The sequence below is a fragment of the Osmerus eperlanus genome, chromosome 8, assembly GCF_963692335.1.
Source record: "Osmerus eperlanus chromosome 8, fOsmEpe2.1, whole genome shotgun sequence".
Lineage (NCBI taxonomy): Eukaryota > Metazoa > Chordata > Actinopteri > Osmeriformes > Osmeridae > Osmerus > Osmerus eperlanus.
This window is the reverse complement of record NC_085025.1, coordinates 12,260,674-12,279,339: the sequence shown is the minus strand read 5'-3', so window position 1 is coordinate 12,279,339 and position 18,666 is coordinate 12,260,674. Positions and strand designations below refer to the sequence as shown.

General features: G+C 40.3%; 3 protein-coding genes across 4 annotated transcripts; 1 reads left to right on the top strand and 2 right to left on the bottom strand.

The window, feature by feature from the left end:
- Positions 1-1,021: 1,021 nt before the first annotated feature.
- LOC134024771 (rano class II histocompatibility antigen, A beta chain-like) lies at positions 1,022-4,670 on the bottom strand. Of its 2 annotated transcripts, XM_062467434.1 has the most exons (5): positions 4,365-4,665; positions 2,785-3,066; positions 2,385-2,666; positions 1,850-1,960; positions 1,022-1,558 (listed from the first exon to the last, which is right to left on the bottom strand). In XM_062467434.1, exons 1-5 carry the CDS (start codon positions 4,426-4,428, stop codon positions 1,530-1,532), a joined length of 768 nt encoding a protein of 255 aa, XP_062323418.1. In that variant the 5' UTR covers positions 4,429-4,665; the 3' UTR covers positions 1,022-1,529. The 2 variants fall into 2 exon arrangements, with proteins under 2 accessions (XP_062323418.1, XP_062323416.1); XM_062467432.1 differs by lacking the exon at positions 1,022-1,558 and having other exon boundaries at positions 1,616-1,960; positions 4,365-4,670.
- Positions 4,671-5,232: 562 nt separating this feature from the next.
- On the bottom strand, positions 5,233-6,813 carry LOC134024775 (H-2 class II histocompatibility antigen, A-K alpha chain-like). The gene is made up of 4 exons (XM_062467445.1): positions 6,708-6,813; positions 6,201-6,458; positions 5,783-6,076; positions 5,233-5,638 (listed from the first exon to the last, which is right to left on the bottom strand). Exons 2-4 carry the CDS (start codon positions 6,439-6,441, stop codon positions 5,508-5,510), a joined length of 666 nt encoding a protein of 221 aa, XP_062323429.1. The 5' UTR covers positions 6,442-6,458; positions 6,708-6,813; the 3' UTR covers positions 5,233-5,507.
- Positions 6,814-7,605: 792 nt separating this feature from the next.
- Positions 7,606-18,147, top strand: chga (chromogranin A). Its single transcript, XM_062467424.1, has 8 exons — positions 7,606-7,832; positions 8,313-8,362; positions 10,154-10,247; positions 11,674-11,742; positions 11,959-12,042; positions 13,802-14,164; positions 15,813-16,234; positions 17,200-18,147. The coding sequence occupies exons 1-8, from the start codon at positions 7,787-7,789 to the stop codon at positions 17,281-17,283; spliced, it is 1,212 nt and encodes a 403-aa protein (XP_062323408.1). The 5' UTR covers positions 7,606-7,786; the 3' UTR covers positions 17,284-18,147.
- The last annotated feature ends 519 nt before the right edge of the window (positions 18,148-18,666 follow it).

Below are 18,666 nucleotides of genomic sequence, written 5' to 3'. Positions count from 1 at the left end.
GTCGTGTAGATTCACCCTCTACAACATCCGGAAGATCAGGAGATACCTGTCTGAGCACTCCACCCAGCTGCTAGTCCAAGCACTTGTCCTCTCCAAGTTGGACTACTGCAACTCGCTGCTCGCCGGTCTCCCAGCATGCGCAACCCGCCCTCTCCGGAGGATTCAGAACGCAGCGGCCCGCCTGGTCTACAATCTATCCAGACGCTCCCATGTTACCAGACTCCTCATCTCCCTCCACTGGCTACCCATCACGGCCCGCATCAGATTCAAGACCCTGGTAATGACCTTCCGAGCAGTGAACGGGACTGCACCCGACTACATCAAGTCTCTCATGCAGCCTTACACCCCCACCCGCCACCTACGGTCTTCTTCAGACAACCGCCTGGTGGTCCCACCGCTCAAGAGCGCCCGGTCCCAACACAAGCTCTTCTCCTGTCTGGCCCCCCAGTGGTGGAATCAACTCTCCACCTCCATCAGGGACACTGACTGTCTCCCCACCTTCAAGAAAAGGCTCAAGGCGCACTTGTTCCAGGAGTACAACGGTACTTAAGAATGGTTTGCTGGACCCCATGTTAGTTTCCTCAAGAATCACAATGACTTGCTTAGAGTCTTGCTGCTCTTGTTGGTTAGTGGTAACTGATTTAAATTGTTGAAATATTTTTTACTGTTGCTTGATTTCCTACAGGTACACTTGCACTTATAGCGATTCATGTTGTTTAATTGTAACTTGTTTAACTACATGCTCTTGTGGTTCTTCCCTTTGGCACTTATTTTGGTTGTTCACAATATGTGCTTCATGTTTTGGCTACCCGCAATGTTTTTGGGGCTATCGTGTTGTTATTATCAGTGACCTATGCACTTTGTGAAGCTCTCTCTTGGAAGTCGCTTTGGATAAAAGCGTCTGCTAAATGAATAAATGTAAATGTAAATGTAACTCAACACTAAGGTGCATGAAATAAATATTAAATGATGTGGTCATGGTGGCCTCATTCAGAAACAAAATAACAAGGTGATACACATAGGAAGGCCAAAATATACTACTTTTATTCATGCTTGTTGAAAATGAAAGGATTAGGATAATTTAGAATACATTTTACATCACGTTTGTTTGTAATTGACTAGGAATCCTGTGCATACCCAATCCATTACATTTTAATGTCTGTCCTTCATGGGGAACAAACATTCAATCGCAATACTATATACTTATACCTTTAAGTTAGTACATTTTGGTAAGTAATCAAGACTAACCAAGCAAAATATACAACGAACCAACCCAAAAAGATCTGAAATAATTCTGGATGTTAAATTGTTCATGGCAAAATTACATCACTAGTTCTATTACGATACTGTATAGTCAGCCTGTTATGGGGTAGATCTGTATTTTGGGGTTACAATCCCTTTTCCACACACAGAGAAGTCCTCAAGACAAGGACAAAGTGGGTTTAAATCAAATGTGATTCAACATCTGTGGTCAGTGGAGCATAAAACAGACTGCACTGGAATCTTTTCTGCTTCTGGACGTCCCAACTTTAACTTGCTGGCACCAACACTCTTCCAGCTAAGAAACCGACAAAGATAGTTATGAATACAGATATATACATAATAAAATGTATAGTTCATGTGTATATCATTATTTTTTTCTTTTTAATTTAAATTCCTTTTAGAGGTTTATGTTTAAATGCTCTTGCTCTTGTTACTGTCGGAGTTGCCAAACTAAATGTTGTTGACCTTATTACCATATATATATATACAATTAGAGTACAACATAAAATAAAACTATTTTGTGAAGACACTAGGGCAAACAAATGATTATTTAAAATAAGAAATATTGAATAAAATATGTCCTCACCAGTAGATTTGAGTTTGTACTTAATCAGTCCTGCAGCCACACATACTATTCCAAGCAGCAGACCACAAATCCCAACTATTATTTTATTTGTCTCTGATTCAGGCAAGGGGTCTGCAATAACAAAATAATAATTAATAATGTATAGTATTAATTAATTTGACTATATGTGAATAATATATAGCATTTAATTTATGATATGTAGAACACTAACCACTAATGACAGTAAATATCACAGCTAATGGAATATTTTAGTTTGTCAGTTTATAGTCATATGAAGTGGCACACATGTCTGCACAGAATTTATGATTTGCAAGTAGTATATCTCAGTGACAATAGAAAAATAGATAGATAGATAATAATTGTAAGATCAGTATTAGTATAACAATACTGCACAATAGACCTTTTGGAATTCACTTTCAATCCTAGTCACACGCAATTATCATGAGATTCAAAATGACTAATTACACAAATGGAATACACAGCAAATGCCTGAGCAACGTATAACTAAGCTCATTAGATTCTCTCACACTCTTACCCCAGTCATAAAGCTTGGGCCTAGCAAGGCTAGCGTGCTCCACCATACAAGTGATTCGCTCTCCAGGTTTGGGCACGTATTCCAGGTAGGTGTGTAACTGGTAGGTCCAATCCAGATTGGACAACTCTTCTGTGGAGGTGACATCTGAGGTCCAATGCTGTCCGTCCTTGAGCCATGTCACTTTGATTTGTTTGGGGTAAAAGTCGTAAGCACTGCACACCAGCATGTTAGGATGTCCAGAGCTGAAAGGCTTCACTGACCACAGCTGGACGTCGGGCTCGGCTGGAGATTCAATGTGTTTCACAATATGAAACCTAAACATCAATAACAATCTTTCCACTTGAATGTTTTATTCAGTTTAGCATGTCACCATGAATGCAGAATAAAGGAAACAAATCACCTGTAATCATCCTTATTGTGTCCCAGACTGCAGCAGCGTTAGATTTGCATAATAGATCTTTATCGCTCTCTCTCATCAGAATATCATAAGTGCCGGACCATTGAGCAGCCACAAGTACTGCTTTGGGGGTATAACCTGTGTACTTTTTTTTAGTACTGTTATACATCAGCAGCAACTTGCCATTGAAATGGTACTCAAGTATGTACTCCATATCCTTTGCGTCTCTTGACGGTATTTGACACCAAGCATTTGTGAGGGAGAAATATCCGTTCGAGGAGCGCGCTTAGAAATAGGACATAAAGAATAGTTGTTATTTGAGTAATGTAATTACACGCAACTGTGAAATACCAGAATTTGTAGTGTCTTGTAGTGTGAACATTTGTAAGTCTTGTAGTGTGAACATTTCTAAGTCTTTAACCAATCTTCTAAGTACAAAAACGGGACTGGAACTCAGCCAAGTTTGATGCAAAGTGTTTATTGGACTTCAGGGTGACAACAATTCCAACAAGCGAGCGTGGTCCCGGGATCAGACTGGTCTGTTTCTTCGGGCATTTCACTTGTATATTTTCTCCCTATTATAGTGTGTTATTTTGCTATTGGTACTTACAATTGGTCACAGATTCTACGCTTTATCATCCAATTGGTTCCTTGTTCTGGGGGTTTCTGATTACAAACGCTATATTGCGTTGGCACCTTTGACTTTATGTAAATTTGGACATGTACAGGCCCCTGTTGGGTGTCCACACACTGGCCTTGTCTTTGATCGGAGTCTTAATTAAGACTAGGGGGCTCACGCTTGTTTTTTCACGCTGTCCTTAGTACGACAGCTCCAGACAAGACTCTAGGAGCTCCAGACACGCTTCTAGGAGTTGGGCCATAAATGTACGTCATGAATTATGGCTAGGCCTCTGCATTCTTATTAGTGGTCTTTTCTCACATCCTCCTCTGACACCAATGTCTCACACTTAGGCTCACTAACTTCTATCGTTCATAACCAGTCAACAGCTTAACATATGGTTTCCAATGCTGCAGAATATAATATAAGGGTTGATTGAGAGATTCATTTTCAATCAGATATTTCCATAATCGTAACCCATCTTAAACATTTCAACAGTGTCATGTCTATTTCCACGTCAAATTACACAGTGTTTGGTGTCAGTAGTACGTAAACAAGAATACAATTTAATTGCTATAAAGTAACAGTGGCATGTCTTCTTGAACTTGAAAAGGTCTCCAAATATTCCAAACGGATACATTTCATACATCCGTCTTGCCTTTGTACTGTTATACCAAGACAGGCAAAACATCTTTAATCCTGTATTTTTGTATTTATAAATACACAAGAGAGCTTGTATAAGTGTAGGAAGTACTGTAACCTGAGACTAAATCTGTCATATGAATACATCCTATCAGTGTTTTCTAGAGAGTACCAAATCCTACATAAAGCACATGAGAAACTACTAACAGTTAGGGTTATTACCTTTTTTGATAGGACTGACTTTCCACTATAACTTAGTAAGCATAAAAAAACAAGAATTAAATTACCTTTATCTCAAGAGCACAAATAAAAAAATACTGACCATGTCCGAACAGTGAGGGGAAGATGAACAGGAGCAGCAGGCGTTTAGAAGAAAGGTTAGACATGTTTCCACCTCTAAGGTTAAGTTGGTGTCTGTTAACAACAAGGAAACTGATGACTTCATACTGAAAATGAAGAAGTACAAAGAAACACGCATGCAGAGGTAAAAAGGGCAGCACGTTTACAGGAGAGAGTATGCCTTGTCAGTAAATGAATCCATCTTGGTGAGCATCTTGTGTTACACTTCGAGTAGAAATAATTACAATGTCTTTACAGTCACACACTACTTTACTATTTTATCACATCATAAATGTACATTCTGAAAATGAAGTCTGCACAATGGCTAGTGACTACTAGGAGAAAACAAGTGGTATAAACATTGTTTATGGAGGAAGTTTGTAGAGGAAGTCTATAGAGGAAATGATCTTTCTGTACATACTGCAGTGTAACAATAAAGCTATTGCATAGTTATATTAAAGGGACATACAGATTATAATGTAACAGTACAAGAGTCATCTGTTATTATATATAATGGTACTGTGTAACTTAAAGCAGTATAACTGTCCGGAAGATAAATAAGTTAGAGGGTCTAATAATTGAATGTAAAATATACTTTGACTTGTTCCTCTTCAAGCACCCTGATTTGACTGTGGTTGTTTTACAAGGAGGAATGTTTTTTTTTACTTGCCACTTCCTGTAGCAGCTGACAGTAAGAACCTAACCAGTTGTCTTCTCAAAAAATGTAGTAACCCTCGTGACTCTCTGTAGCTGTTGCCAACCTCTATTATCTGTGGAAGCCATGATAGGTATGAGAAAAGGTAGTTGTTTTTCAACTGTCAAATAACATCAACTAATAACAGGATATCTTTATTTATGTTTTTATTGTCACCAAGCATATTATGTTAACATAAAATAACTTGATAGCAGTGAAAAACATTTGCATCCGCCTCACTATTTTGTGAGGTTCCACAGAATGTACCTTTACTATATTAAAGGGACATACAGATAGTAATGTAACAGTACAAAAGTCATGTGTAATTTAAAGCAGCAATTGTATTGCTAACATACCTGTCCAGAAGAGAAATAAGTCACAGGGTCTAATCATTGAATGTAATATATACTTTTACTCGTTTGTTGTTCTTCTTCAAGCACCCTGATTTGACTGTGGTTGTTTTACAAGGAGAAATGTTCCGGCTGCCACTCCTAAAAGCCCCAGAGTCAGACCCACTCCACAGAACACAGCTGGACATGCACTGGACTCATTCACCTCCACCTCTGGTGGAACAGCAGGACAGAGAGGTCACTTACCAACTTTGTACATGAGTCAATGTTCAGTCATCAAATGTCAGATTTTGATTTTATTACTCTGTGAATAAAATCGACTTTAAATAAACATAATTTGATTCTTTATAATCTTACCCCAGAATCGGGTTCGGGGGCTCTCCAAGGCTGGGTGCTCCACAGTGCAGGCATAGACGTCTCCATCCTGAGGGGTAAAAGTAAGGGTGGAAACCTGGAAGAACGTTCCATCTTTGTTAGGGTGATAACGACCCAATGACCCCTCTGTCAGTTCCACGTTATTCTTGGTCCACTTCACGTTGATGGATGGAGGGAAGAAATCATTCACAAAGCAAATTAAGGTGTTTTCTGACTCCAGCTCAATTTTTTCTTTGGGTTTTTCTTTTTCTTTTTTCCCAATGGTGCTTCCAGGTGCTTCCATGACAAACAGAAACCGGAAACAAAAGTTGAAAAGTAGATTTACATATATTCTCTCATCACAAAGCTGAAATCTATACACCACCAAACCCAGATGACAACAGACAACAGTCTCCCTCACCTTTGAGGTTTGGTGGGAAGGAGGCAGCCCAGTTTCTCTCCTGGATTAAGTTGGTATGGCAAAATGTTCTGCTCAGTTCACTATATTGGTAAACTAATTGTCTAAACTTAGCATATTTAAAATTTTGGAAGTGAGGGACTGTCCACATTGCCTCCTTTTTTTTGAAGTCTACATAGAACACCTCATCCCCATCTACCTCCATAACAACCTGAAAATCACCTGAATCAAAGCATCCAAACATGTATTGAATTTCAGGACCTAAAATAACAAAAAACAAAGATAATCTCTTAACCATTTCTGAATGCAAATGCTTGTCCAATCTAGAAATATTTAGGTGCATTTATTTCAAGTTATTTTATTAATATTACTGTTGGTATTTGTATTATTTTACAGTTTCATGTATTTCATTGTTGTTTTGATCAAGAACATGAATTAATACCACTGCTGTCATTGACTAATGAGGCTATCATAATAAAAGTTAGAAAAACAACTTCATCCAGTGCTTACCTATTGCCTAGGTGTATACTGCCACACTGAGAAAAATATATTTAATAAAGTAGTTCATACTTTATCTCAAGAATAGGAACTGCAGATACAAACTCAGTCTAAGAGGGAAGCAATGGAAATAAAGGGTGACTGAAACTAACAGGGTAGTTTTGCCTCTACTGTCAATTGTGTTGTTATTGTTAAAGGTACAGTGTCAGAAAGATCTTGTGGAATTTTATAATGGAAACTATACCGAAACCGTTGTTTATAACTGTTTATAACTTATGATGCAAATGAAGATGACAGGCGTTTTTTCAAATCACATATATGTCACAGCACATTGGGTGTGTCAAACTTGAGGAAGTTGGACGGTAACCAACCACTAAACTGCCAATAAGACTTGCTCGTCAAGTTGTATAGCCCTTGGGAGGGTAAGCTGGGTTCTGTGTTTCAACACCTATTGGCACTTTTCTTGATATATGACTATGTTTAGCCTGTGTTCTGCTCCTCTGTTTCACCAACCGTCTCTGGAGCAGGGGATCCCTCACTGAACTGCTCCTCCCAAGGTTTCTCCCATTTTTTCTCAAATTAGTTCTCCAGGGAGTTTTTCCTTGCTTTCCTTAAGGGTTTAGGTTGGTTGAGGGGCAGTTCTATGTGCGTGTGTGAAGCAAATACAAATACAATTTGATTGGATTTGAATGCCATGGAAGCCATTAAAACTATGTATTTCACTGAATGCCATTGAATAAAACCATCCCTCAGTAATATGCAATATTATACCACCAAGTACTCAGTTGCCTACTTACCATTCTCAAAGTTGAAAGGTATTATGGTAGTCCCTACTTTTCTTGCTGTGATGTCATTTCCTTCTCAGACAGCAGCATCCTATAAAAAGCAGGTGCTGTTGCGGAGAGTAGCTTGTATGTTGACCAGCGGTACACGTCCACTGATGCAGAGGGACTAGGCTCTACAAAAATAACGAAGGACGACCAAGTTCGATACATTATGCATCCATAATCCATCGGTTTCAGCAAAAAGTGATAATATTCCGCATCGCAGTGTTTGAGTATCATATCGCAAATTGCGTATTATTTGCAAAGATGATTGCAAGAGGATGCTTCATTTTTACAATTTTGGCTACTTGCGGTAAGATATTTTTTGTTCACTGTGAATATGATTGCTGAGATAGTGAGCTGAATGTAGTTTTATTAAAAGTTCTATGACAAGTGCTCACTGGAAGGTTGTACATGTGTGTGTGTGTGTGTGTGTGTGTGTGTGTGTGTGTGTGCGCGCGCGCGTGTGTGTCTGTGTGAGTCCGTTAGCTGCGAAGGTGTTTTTTTTTTGTTCAGCACCAAGGACAGCGTTTTGCTGTTTGGGTGCGTTATGTTGCTCGCCTGCATGTGTTCTGTCAGTGCTTTTAGTTGTGATGATCCTCGTTCAGTAACAATGAGGACTTAAATATTCGGCATTGGAAAATGCAACTAAACGCTTTAAATGAAAGGTACTGGCAATTTAAAGAAAGAAAAAACTAAATTGAAACCAAACTACAGCAGAAATGTAGTATACCGTATTCATTGATAAACGCGAGACTTTAAATGTATCCACATTCTCTTATTTCCCACGCAGTTGTGTCATGGCCAGTGCCTGAAAGTCGCTTGGAGAATGAAGACGTCAAGGTAAAGAATTATTTCACATAAAAGTACTGTGTTCTTGATTTTGAGGAAGAGTAGGCGTGCCGCAGGTAGGTGGGGATCCAACCTTCAGGCTCATTTTAAGACTTGCATGAACCCAAAGAGTATTTTTTGATTATTGTATACAGTAGGACTAAGGTGTAGCCTACTGTAGCCTATAGCTGAAAATTAATTGCGACTTATCTCTTTCCACATAAGGTTTCTTCAACATCAATTTTTCCTTTGTTGGTCAGTGTAATTTTCACTAATGTTTGAATTGAACTAAAAGTCAATGACATCACAATAACAACACTACTGTTTGTAGAGTGAGTTCTATGAAATGTACCATGAATAAAGAAATAGAGTTTTCTTAATTGCAACAAACTTAGGCCAATAGAATAGCTCATGCAAGTGACATAACTTATTACTTACAATATCCCAACTTACACTATATGCATAACGTGCATCTATCACGTAACTCCACTACACTATGCAAAGTACATAATTTACTTTAACCACGTGAGACATAACATACAGACTTTGTGTAAATTATGCATATTTATAATATTTACCGTAATAACATAATTTACACTCATAAAATGACTTAAATAAAAATGTTTACAAGTTAAGTAATAAACCGACAGCTGTGGACTTTCCTTTCGATTTTCCTATGCTGGGTCACTTTCTAAACAATAAAATACAAAACTGATAGAAAAATATCAAATATATCGAATCAAATTTAGGATATAGGCCCACATTATGAATACAATACTCAATAACATTCAGATCATCAATCAGGGACCATGGAAAACCGTTCCTGAAGTTAGCAAGGGCAGAAACAATGTCTGCACCTATGTCTGTTTTTCCATTGCCCAACACTGCTATCAGCCCCCTTTTCTCCTGAAGTGTAAGCTGAAGTAAAACTATATCCTGAGCACTTTGGTATTAAATGTCTTATGCTGCTTGTCAGGAGAAAACTCAATGTGACTTTGTCAAAAAATCAATGTTGCCACTCTTGAATGGTAGACTGCGATGGAGATCAATGACCTCAACATTGGTGGGCTAGATATGTTTCCCATCGTGAAAAACAAAACCCAGCTTGTGCAGGCATGTGTACGTGCAAGTCACACAGAGAGAGAGAGGGCAGAGGGGTGACACTTTGAAAGGACATGGAGGCATTAAAGGGAGGGATGGGAAATTGATTGAAGACAGGGATGCTTTGAAAGAGCCCTTGAAGATGGTGTGACTTTAATGCATATTCAAAAAGTAGAACAAGTAAAACAAATCCACAGATATCTGATCCAATGAGTCGCTGCACTAATATCTATTCAATTAGATTAAACTTTATTGTCATTGGGCATATTATGAGTACAGAGTTAATCAAATGCAGTACACATTTAACCAGAAGTGCAAATAGCAATAGCTTTGTGCAAATAGTAATAGGTCAACAATGCAACAGTGCAGTGTTACGACATCTGGGGATTAATATGGCAACAGATACTGTACATGATAAACAGTTAGAATTCTGAATGTAGAAGCACCAACCTTCCTACCTTTGCTGACTACTGTGTTTGCTCCTGCTGTGGATAAACAGCCTGCAACAATAACAGCCGCAGAAACAGTCTTGGGGCTGTTTGACTGGATGTGCATGTGGTTTTGTGTCCCCTGTATTAAGAGCAGCCTGTCCATTGGCTACATTCCCTCTGTATTCACTGCTATATTCTCCTCCAGTATATTCGGTTTATTGACGGCTATATGCTTGTCCTTTGGGCTGTGTTGTTTTGGTTTTCCCCCCAGGTGATGAAGTGCATTGTGGAGGCGTTGGCTGATGTGCTATCGAGGCCACAGAATTTACCGGTTCGCCAAGAGTGTGTGGACACACTGAGGAGAGGTAAGCTACTTACTCAGGTGGACTGCATCTAATACTTATAACCCATTTAGGATCAGTATATCCTGTTTCTATGAGATTGGAATAAGAACCGAGTAGAAGTCTCAACTGTAATCAGTTTTTTTTTATATTATACAGTTTTAGTACTTAAAGACAGGACATTGCCCTTCGAGGTGAGTCACAGACAGGTTATGCAAAGGAAGATAAATGGCCAGCCTATCACTGCTTTGGGAAATCATTCAATAACTCATTATCTTGACCCTGTCCTTGTTTCATTTATGTATTTGCATTTGTAAGAGGACGATAATGGATTATCTATAGTTCAATTTACTCAAGTGCTATCTTAAAAGGTGCATGAATGTTCCCCATTTCTGAATGTTAACATACCTTAAATCGCCACTTAAAGGCAAGTCAATTCACCTTCCTGTCAGAACAATGCTGGTGCATTCAACTGAATCAGCCAGTCACAAATACGACCTGTCTTAATGGAACCAATATTTGCTTTCATTTGCTTTCATGAATACACGCACATCCCATTCTATACCAAAAGCAATTATTAGTTTCAATGCAAGTGTGTGTGTGTGTATGTGTAACAGGACACCTAGCAGAGCAGTCTAGCCTGGTCACTTGGCCATGGCTATTCAATTGCAGGCCCATTGTATTACCTTGAAGCTGTCCTTGTTGAGCAAAATCAATCACTGCATTACCCATACAGCTATTGTTACCAGGATGAGGCCACGGCAGGGAAACCGAACACCTCTCACTGAAAGAATAAGAGGGAAAATTGGAGAGAAATGGAGAGAATGAGAGAGCAAGAGAAAGGGAAAGGGAGAGATGGTGAAAGGTAGGCTGAACAAAAGAGAAGCACGCAGTGATGAAATGAAAACTAAAAATTAAAACGGTTGGGAGGGTGATAAAAAAAAGAAGACATTCCAAAGTCAGGCAGGAACACGATTAGAAAAAGATGAACAAAAGAAGAAAGGAAAGAAACATTTGAAGGCTGTGGCGTTCATCTAAAAATAAAGGTGTGGAGACATGTTCTCCTGAGTTCTCTCTGCAGACAGGGTGCTGTTTCTGGGTCAGCAGAAAGGGAAAAGCCTGGTGCTGCTGTTATTCACTGGAAACCTCTCTCTTGTCCAAATGATTAACTGTGCTTGTGCTTTGGAGGCAGTAAATTTCAGGGCAATTAACTCTCTGAGGCCAAAGGAAAGTGCTGAGTCTCATAAACAACTAATACTCAGTGATGTACTTGTATGTTCTGCTCTGGGACTTTATTTGGACAATGGCATGCTTGTATATGTATGTATGTGTGTGTGTGAGAGAGAGTGGTATGTGAAAAATATCTTATTTCTGTATTTGTTCATACGCAGGTGCACACACTAGTACTTCATATGTGTGTTTTGGAATGTTTTGTGTGTGTGTGTCGCAGATGAAAGGCTTGTTTCCATCCTACGCCATCACAACTTCCTCAAAGAGCTCCAGAACATTGCCCTCCAAGGTGAGTCCCAGCCAGGTGCTGCACTGCCAGATGAATGCACCACCCAGCAATGATTTTGGAACCCATCCAGAACCGAATACTGTCGTAGTCAAGGATAAACTGTTCAAATCATATTTTCGAAATGACATTACAATCACAGGAGCTCTAGGTAATAGATTCGACACGAAACATAGGAAATGAACTAGATGCTTGAATAAATCTTTTCCACATGATCAGGTCCCAATGGAAACACTGAGCAGCAGAGTGACATCACAGCTGATCATGTGACCAGGACACCGCAGCCCACAGAGGATGTTGCAGGTGAGTCTTATTACTTGCAGTAAAGGCAGTACTGCTTTTTCAATGGCACTTCTTCTCACACCAAGCAAACAATTGCACAATCCCGTGTTGTTGACAGCATCATAATCCAGTTATGTTTGGAATTTTCTTTTGACCCATCAAAATAGCAAGATAGCTCTTGTCTGACATAGTAACCTGATAGGACACAATAGACTTAGCGGCGTTTAGGATCGTCTCCATTCTTTTCAACGTTGAGATTCTCTCAGGTGTTTGTTTGCATGTGCACAAGCATAATGCATCTACTATCCAGAGTAATACAAACGACTCCTTTCCCAAGAAATGCTCTGGAACATTGTGTGAACTGCGCTAGTCAGACGGCAGTGCTGTGTCTATGTATTTAAACCATTAGGGACAGACATGAAGGTAGTCACTGAGACTCTGACAGACAGAACTGGGGACAGAACTGGGATATGGAACACAGTTGCTGTACCTGTTCCTATGGGCAACTGTTTCCCTGCCAACGTCAGTAAGAGTGGGCAGCACTGACAGGGCAGGGTTGTAGAAATAGAATAGGGTTGTCAAATAGAACTACGTGTCATAGTTGTGGTCTACATTAATGCTAAGGTGCACACTACCCAACAACCATCAATTATTATATAGGTATTTGAAAAGGTACCTTGTGGAGGCAGCACTACAAATATTAAATCCAAGGTTGCATACAGACTTATGTAACAGGTTGTTCTAGATGTGTACAGGACATCAGTTTATTTGCTAACGACGGAAAGAAGAGGTCTGGAGTACATGTGATTTATGATATATTGTATCTATGGATGCAGAGACAGGATTCATTTGCTGATTCATGATTGCTTGGAGTTATTTAGATGTCCTGAGATAAATAAATACAAATAAGGTCAGCTACCGTTTGTATTCTGTAGGTCACAGTTACATACACAGTTCTTGCCTGTGGATACCAATCAAATGTCTAATTTGCATTTTGATTGGATGTGGCTTTACCGGAAATGCTTTGGCTTAAAGATTTACCATACATCAAGTGAGCTAAAGTCAGTATATTTCTTAAGCTGTATTCACCAAGGAACTATAAACTGGCTTGATAATTTCTACCCCATGTAAAACCGTCAAAGGATACCCTGAAGACGCCCACTCTGACCACTGATTCCCTCTTTACAAAAGTGTTCTAGAGTATGTTTCCTTTCCTGTACGGATCCATTTGATCTAAACAGATGTTATGTCAGAATGTACATGTTTAAATATATACTGTCACAAAGTTGTGACACCAACTTCTGAGGATGTAGCCAGCCACCCACCTCCTGTCTCGCTTTGGAGATGAATCAAGAAAACTCAGACCCAGCATGATCGTAGGAGGTACCAAGCCTCCTCTTCTGGTGTTATGTAGCATTGTGTGCTTCTATGTTCACTGGACTGACTGTTGAGGGTGCAGTTTGTTTAGTGTACCAATTTCCTGGATGTTAGGCAAGTAAAATAGCATTTGTATATACTAATTCCAGTACATCAAGTCTGACAGGGTGGTTTGAATATATTCACGCTTCAGGTTATCATGACAAATTGACATAAATCAAAATATTGAAAGCAGATGTTTGTTTTATTGTTTTCTTAGTTTCAAGCAAGTATTGCATCCTGTCACCATTATCCAAATGTCATTTACAGTGAATACAGTACACTGACTTGGCCCTCTTAGCTAATCAATTTCTCTTTGTGAACGAATAACTCATGGACCGTGAATCTTCTCCTTCCACCACAGATCGATCGATGCTGGAAGCGCTGGGTGGACCAGGGGAGAGGTCTATCCTTGCAGACAAAAGGACAACAGCAGGAGGTAGAGAGGAGGAAAGCACCGAGAAGAATGAAGAGTCACAGGAGGGCAACGAGATAAGGAGAGATGAAGAGGAGAGCGACGAGGACGAGAAGCCCGACAATCGCATCTCTGACTCCATGAACGAGGAGGAGAACAGGGAGAACGGGGAACTGGTTGAGAAGAAACGAGAGGATGAGGGGAAAGAGGAAGATGACGAGGAGGAGGGACTGGAGTTGAAGCGCCAGACCTCCGAGGAGGATTCAGAGGAAGATCGAAGCCAGGAAGACGATGTGAAACAGGACCACAAAGGTAAGAAAACAAGTCCTTCTTTGCTTATTAGATAGATAGATTGATAGATCAATAGATAGCCATAGGTATTCATCCCCAAGAGGAAATTGTAGAAGACTGACTGTCAGCAAGAGTGACTGTCAAAGTTCATTACTGTAACACACAATGCTATGTTACCATATGCACAGATAGCTTCTCTGGTGACTACACTGCAGCACACCTTAAAGAGTGTGGTAGTTATAATGATAAAGTGCCATAGGAATAAATGACCTGGCCGCTCATTATGTCATATCAATCCAGCTCATAAGGACTGTTCTCTGGAGTACTTGAGCAATTACAGAGATGGAAGGAAAAGAGAGGTAGAGGGAGAATGAGAGAGAGAGAGAGAGAGAGAGAGAGAGAGGGGGGGGGGAGGGAAAGGGAGGTAGAGGGAGAATGAGAGAGAGCTTGAAAGGGTGAGATAGAGACAAAGACAGAGTAAGAAGCACAGAGAGAGAGAGAGAGAGAGAGAGAGAGAGAGAGAGAAGAGGGGGAGAGAGAGAGAGAGAGAGAGAGAGAGAGAGAGAGAGAGAGAGAGAGAGAGAGAGAGAGAGAGAGAGAGAGAGAGGGAGGCAGTGAGGGTAGTCTTCTACTAAAGGTTTGAAGATACAAAATAAGAATTCTGTGTTTGTGAGTGTGTGTTTGTGCCATAGAGTACAGTACCATAGCCAAATAGGGCAATACAAGAACAAATAAAGATGGCATGCAGGCTGCTGCTGCAAAAAAAGGACAGACTTGGGAGGAAAAAAAGAAAAGAAAGAGAACAATCTGAAGATTGAGACTCTAGACCACAATGCCAGATGAGTGATGTGAGAGCTTCCATCCATCTGATGAATTCCAGGGGTTGGGGGTGTGTGAAGAGGGTGGGGGGGTGGGTCAATGTAATTAAGTAATGGAAGCTGGAGTTGCGCCAACACGACTGGCATTTTGACAGCACATCTATAGATTAACAAAATGAGTGAACGGCCCTTGAATTCAACAGTAGGCATCTTTTTTATATATGTATATATACTTTACATATTGATATAAATGGCTTTCTTTTAAGGTGAACTTGATGTATGCCAGGTGGGTTTTGGTGGGATTATTCCATTATTGTTATTACATAGGGCCACTTCTGAATACAACCTGACTGCAAAACCTTTAAATGATGACCCTTCTGTGCCATTTAACAAGTAGAGCAAGGCAGATAACCACTGACTGTCAGAATGAAAATATTTGTTAATACTTTATTTGAAGGCTGGCTATATATGGATGTAATAACTTATAAGTATTTCATAATACAGCCATAAAGAGTAGCAGCTGTAAAGGGTAGCATACGATCCACAAAGGTGATAATGGATGCTTTTATGCAGTATACAAGATTAGGGTGAAAGAAATACTGTATGGGCTTGGTATTTTATTTAGTAGAATGACAGATGTGATACTTTTGAACCCAAAAAACTTTAATAACACTGTGCTACCCAGTTGTGTGGGTTAGGGTCAAAGGGACCATAAAATACAATTAAATTCAAGTGAAAGGATTTAGAGTGAGGGAATGGGAGACTTTTTAAACTTTTCTTTAACCAGGTCACTCATTAAGAACTCGGTCTGAAAGAAACTGACAAAGAGTGCTTATTCTTTGTCTGCTCAGGTGCCGCATCAACTGAAAAGCAAGATGCAGCAGAGAAGAAGTCGGTGACCTCTGCAGAGGAGGAGGAGAAAAGATCCAGAATGTTCCTCAGTGACGGCACCGAGTCAGAAAAGAAGGGTGACAGGGAAGCGGAGGAGGAAGAGGAGGAGGAGAGCGCCGACGACTCGAAGCACTGGAGCAGAAAGAGTGAGCTGGCGCCAATGAAGAAAAGGCCTGAAGAAGAAGAGGGGCCTGAAGTGAGGTCGCTGGAGGTCAGAGATCCACAGGAAGTGCCCCACCACTCAAAGGAGGTGGTGGGAGAGGAGGGGGAAGAGAAAGAGCAAAGGAGCCCTGAGGTGAAGGAGCTTCAGATGATGGCACGAAGAATACCAACGGAGAAAGGAGCTGAAGAGGAAGAAGGCAGTGCGATCAGGAAGACAGAGGTAACGTCTGAATATCCCCTACGTGTCTAGAGGTTAAGTCTACATCAAAATAACAGTACTGTGCTTCATTCATTTGACAGATTTTCTTCCTCGGTACATGCAATGTTTCGATGATAATGTTGCAATGCATTTTGTCCACTGGAGTCACAACCTACAGACATTTTACTTTCTACTTTGTGGTTTGGATCTAACACTCAAGTAGTAATACATAAAAACATAAGGATAGGAGTGGCCATTTTCTTGTCTCAATATTCAACTCCCCCTGTTGTTACACTGTCACAGTTCCATTAATTAAACTCACCTTTTAAAACAACCTTCATTTAAAATGCCTTATCATGGTTTGCTCCTGGGAGTTTATACTTAGCAGAAACAGCTGGCCTCATGCAGCTCAACATTAATTAGGTCCTGTCAGAGAACGGAAAGTGAACTTAGTTCCATTGTTTGAACGTCAATGGCAATGCGACCACACAGCAATCCCTGCTGTTCTTTTTAATTGATTCCTCCGCCATACTTTGTGCTGACTCTGTCTCTGTCTCTCTCTCTCCTTCTCTCACGCACACACAGAAAGAGTGTGTGTGAGAGAGAGAGAGAAATACAGAGCAAGAGAGAGCAAACACTCAAACATTTAAGCCCAGCCACTATAAAGTTCATGAAAGGATAGAGCACACCCAGTCAAATGTTGAATTGAATTATGACCTATCCCTAACCGTTGCCCACAACTGTTTTACATTTTGCCCTTTTTTGTCTTTGTCTTTGCTTACATTTCCAATGCGATATGAAGAATGAAGTCCCTTGGAGTCTATAAAATGGGCGTATTAGAGCCATCATAGCAGTATTTTGTTAATAACGTTATGGGTATGATTATTAAGACAGTCAATTTTGTGTCTCTCTTTCTCCATCTTGCTCTTTTACTCTCTCTCTCTCTCTCTGTCTATCTCTCTACACATATACATTTCAAAATTTAGGACCCTGAGATTGCAAGTCTGGCTGCCTTAGAATCTGAGCTGGAGAACGTCGCCCAGAAACTCCATGAGCTGAGACAAGGCTGAGGCGAGAACGAGACCCAAGCCTTCCTCTCTTCCTCTTCTCTTCCACCTCTCTTCCTCCTCTCTTCCTCCTCTCTTCCACCTCTCTTCCTCCTCTCTTCCACCTCTCTTCTTCCTCTCTTCCTCCTCTCTTCCACCTCTCTTCATCCTCTCTTCCTCCTCTTTTCCTCCTCTCTTCCACCTCTCTTCCTCCTCTCTTCCACCTCTCTTCCTCCTCTCTTCCACCTCTCTTCCTCCTCTCTTCCACCTCTCTTCCTCCTCTCTTCCACCTCTCTTCCTCCTCTCTTCCTCCTCTCAACCAGTTCTGTTGCGACAGCGCCCGGTGTGAATTTGACATGAGATTTGACATCTCCCTCTCCCTCTTCCTTTTCGTCTGGAGAGATAGCCTTCTCCTGCTCCAGATATCTTGTGAAATACTCGCCTCCCTCACACATGAGCGCCGCAGACACATTCATGTGCACCCACCCACCCACCCACCGACCCACTCACACACTGTAAGGCTCTAATGGACCTCCATTGCTTGGCTGCAGAAGGACCTCATTCACTTCTTTTCCCTCCCTTGCTGTCTTTCCGCTGTAGCTCGATTACTGCGTCGGACCTGCTTTCCAACTGATTTTTGTTAGCGCTGCGATGACTCATTAGATAAAGGATAGCAGTTGCAATTATTGTCACTTGTCGCTAAAACGATAGGGCTTATGTATGTGGAAATGATTTCTAGGATGTTGATTTATTTGATTTATCATGGCTTGATAAAGCAAAAGCCAATGCAATAACAAACATTTTATTAGGTAAATTATGAACTTGACAATAAGCTAAATCTGTATGGACTTTATCTAAGAAAACTAATAAATTGGATAGTCATCTGGAGATGTCTGAACATGTCTGGCTGTTTATTGTCTGACTTGGTGGAGAATATATTTAGTCCACACTTTACATTCAGATTCACTGGACTATGTGTGAAATGAGGATAGGCCTACTGTTACTAACCTACTTTAATAGTAGAGTATTAGACATGTGGTGTTAGTTTATTCATAAATCAATGCACTGTTGCTATGGTAAACCATGTTGAACATACATTTCTAAACATCTTCCAGAAACAATATAGAATCGATGAACATGAAATATGCCCAGTAGATCAACAATAAGACTTTAGTCTGCAGTATTGTATCAATGCATTACTGTCTGTTCATAGTGCTGTCTGTTTATCCCTGGTTTACCACAGAGAAGCTTACAGCTTGAGAGATACTAGTAACAAAATCATCAAATGTAACGACACATGGAATGAGAGATATTGATTCTAACACAGAGGGCGTCATCTGCAACTGTTTGTCTTAGTGGGTGAGATTCCGGGAACACGATTCATCGTTCTAAAACACCGTGTGTTTG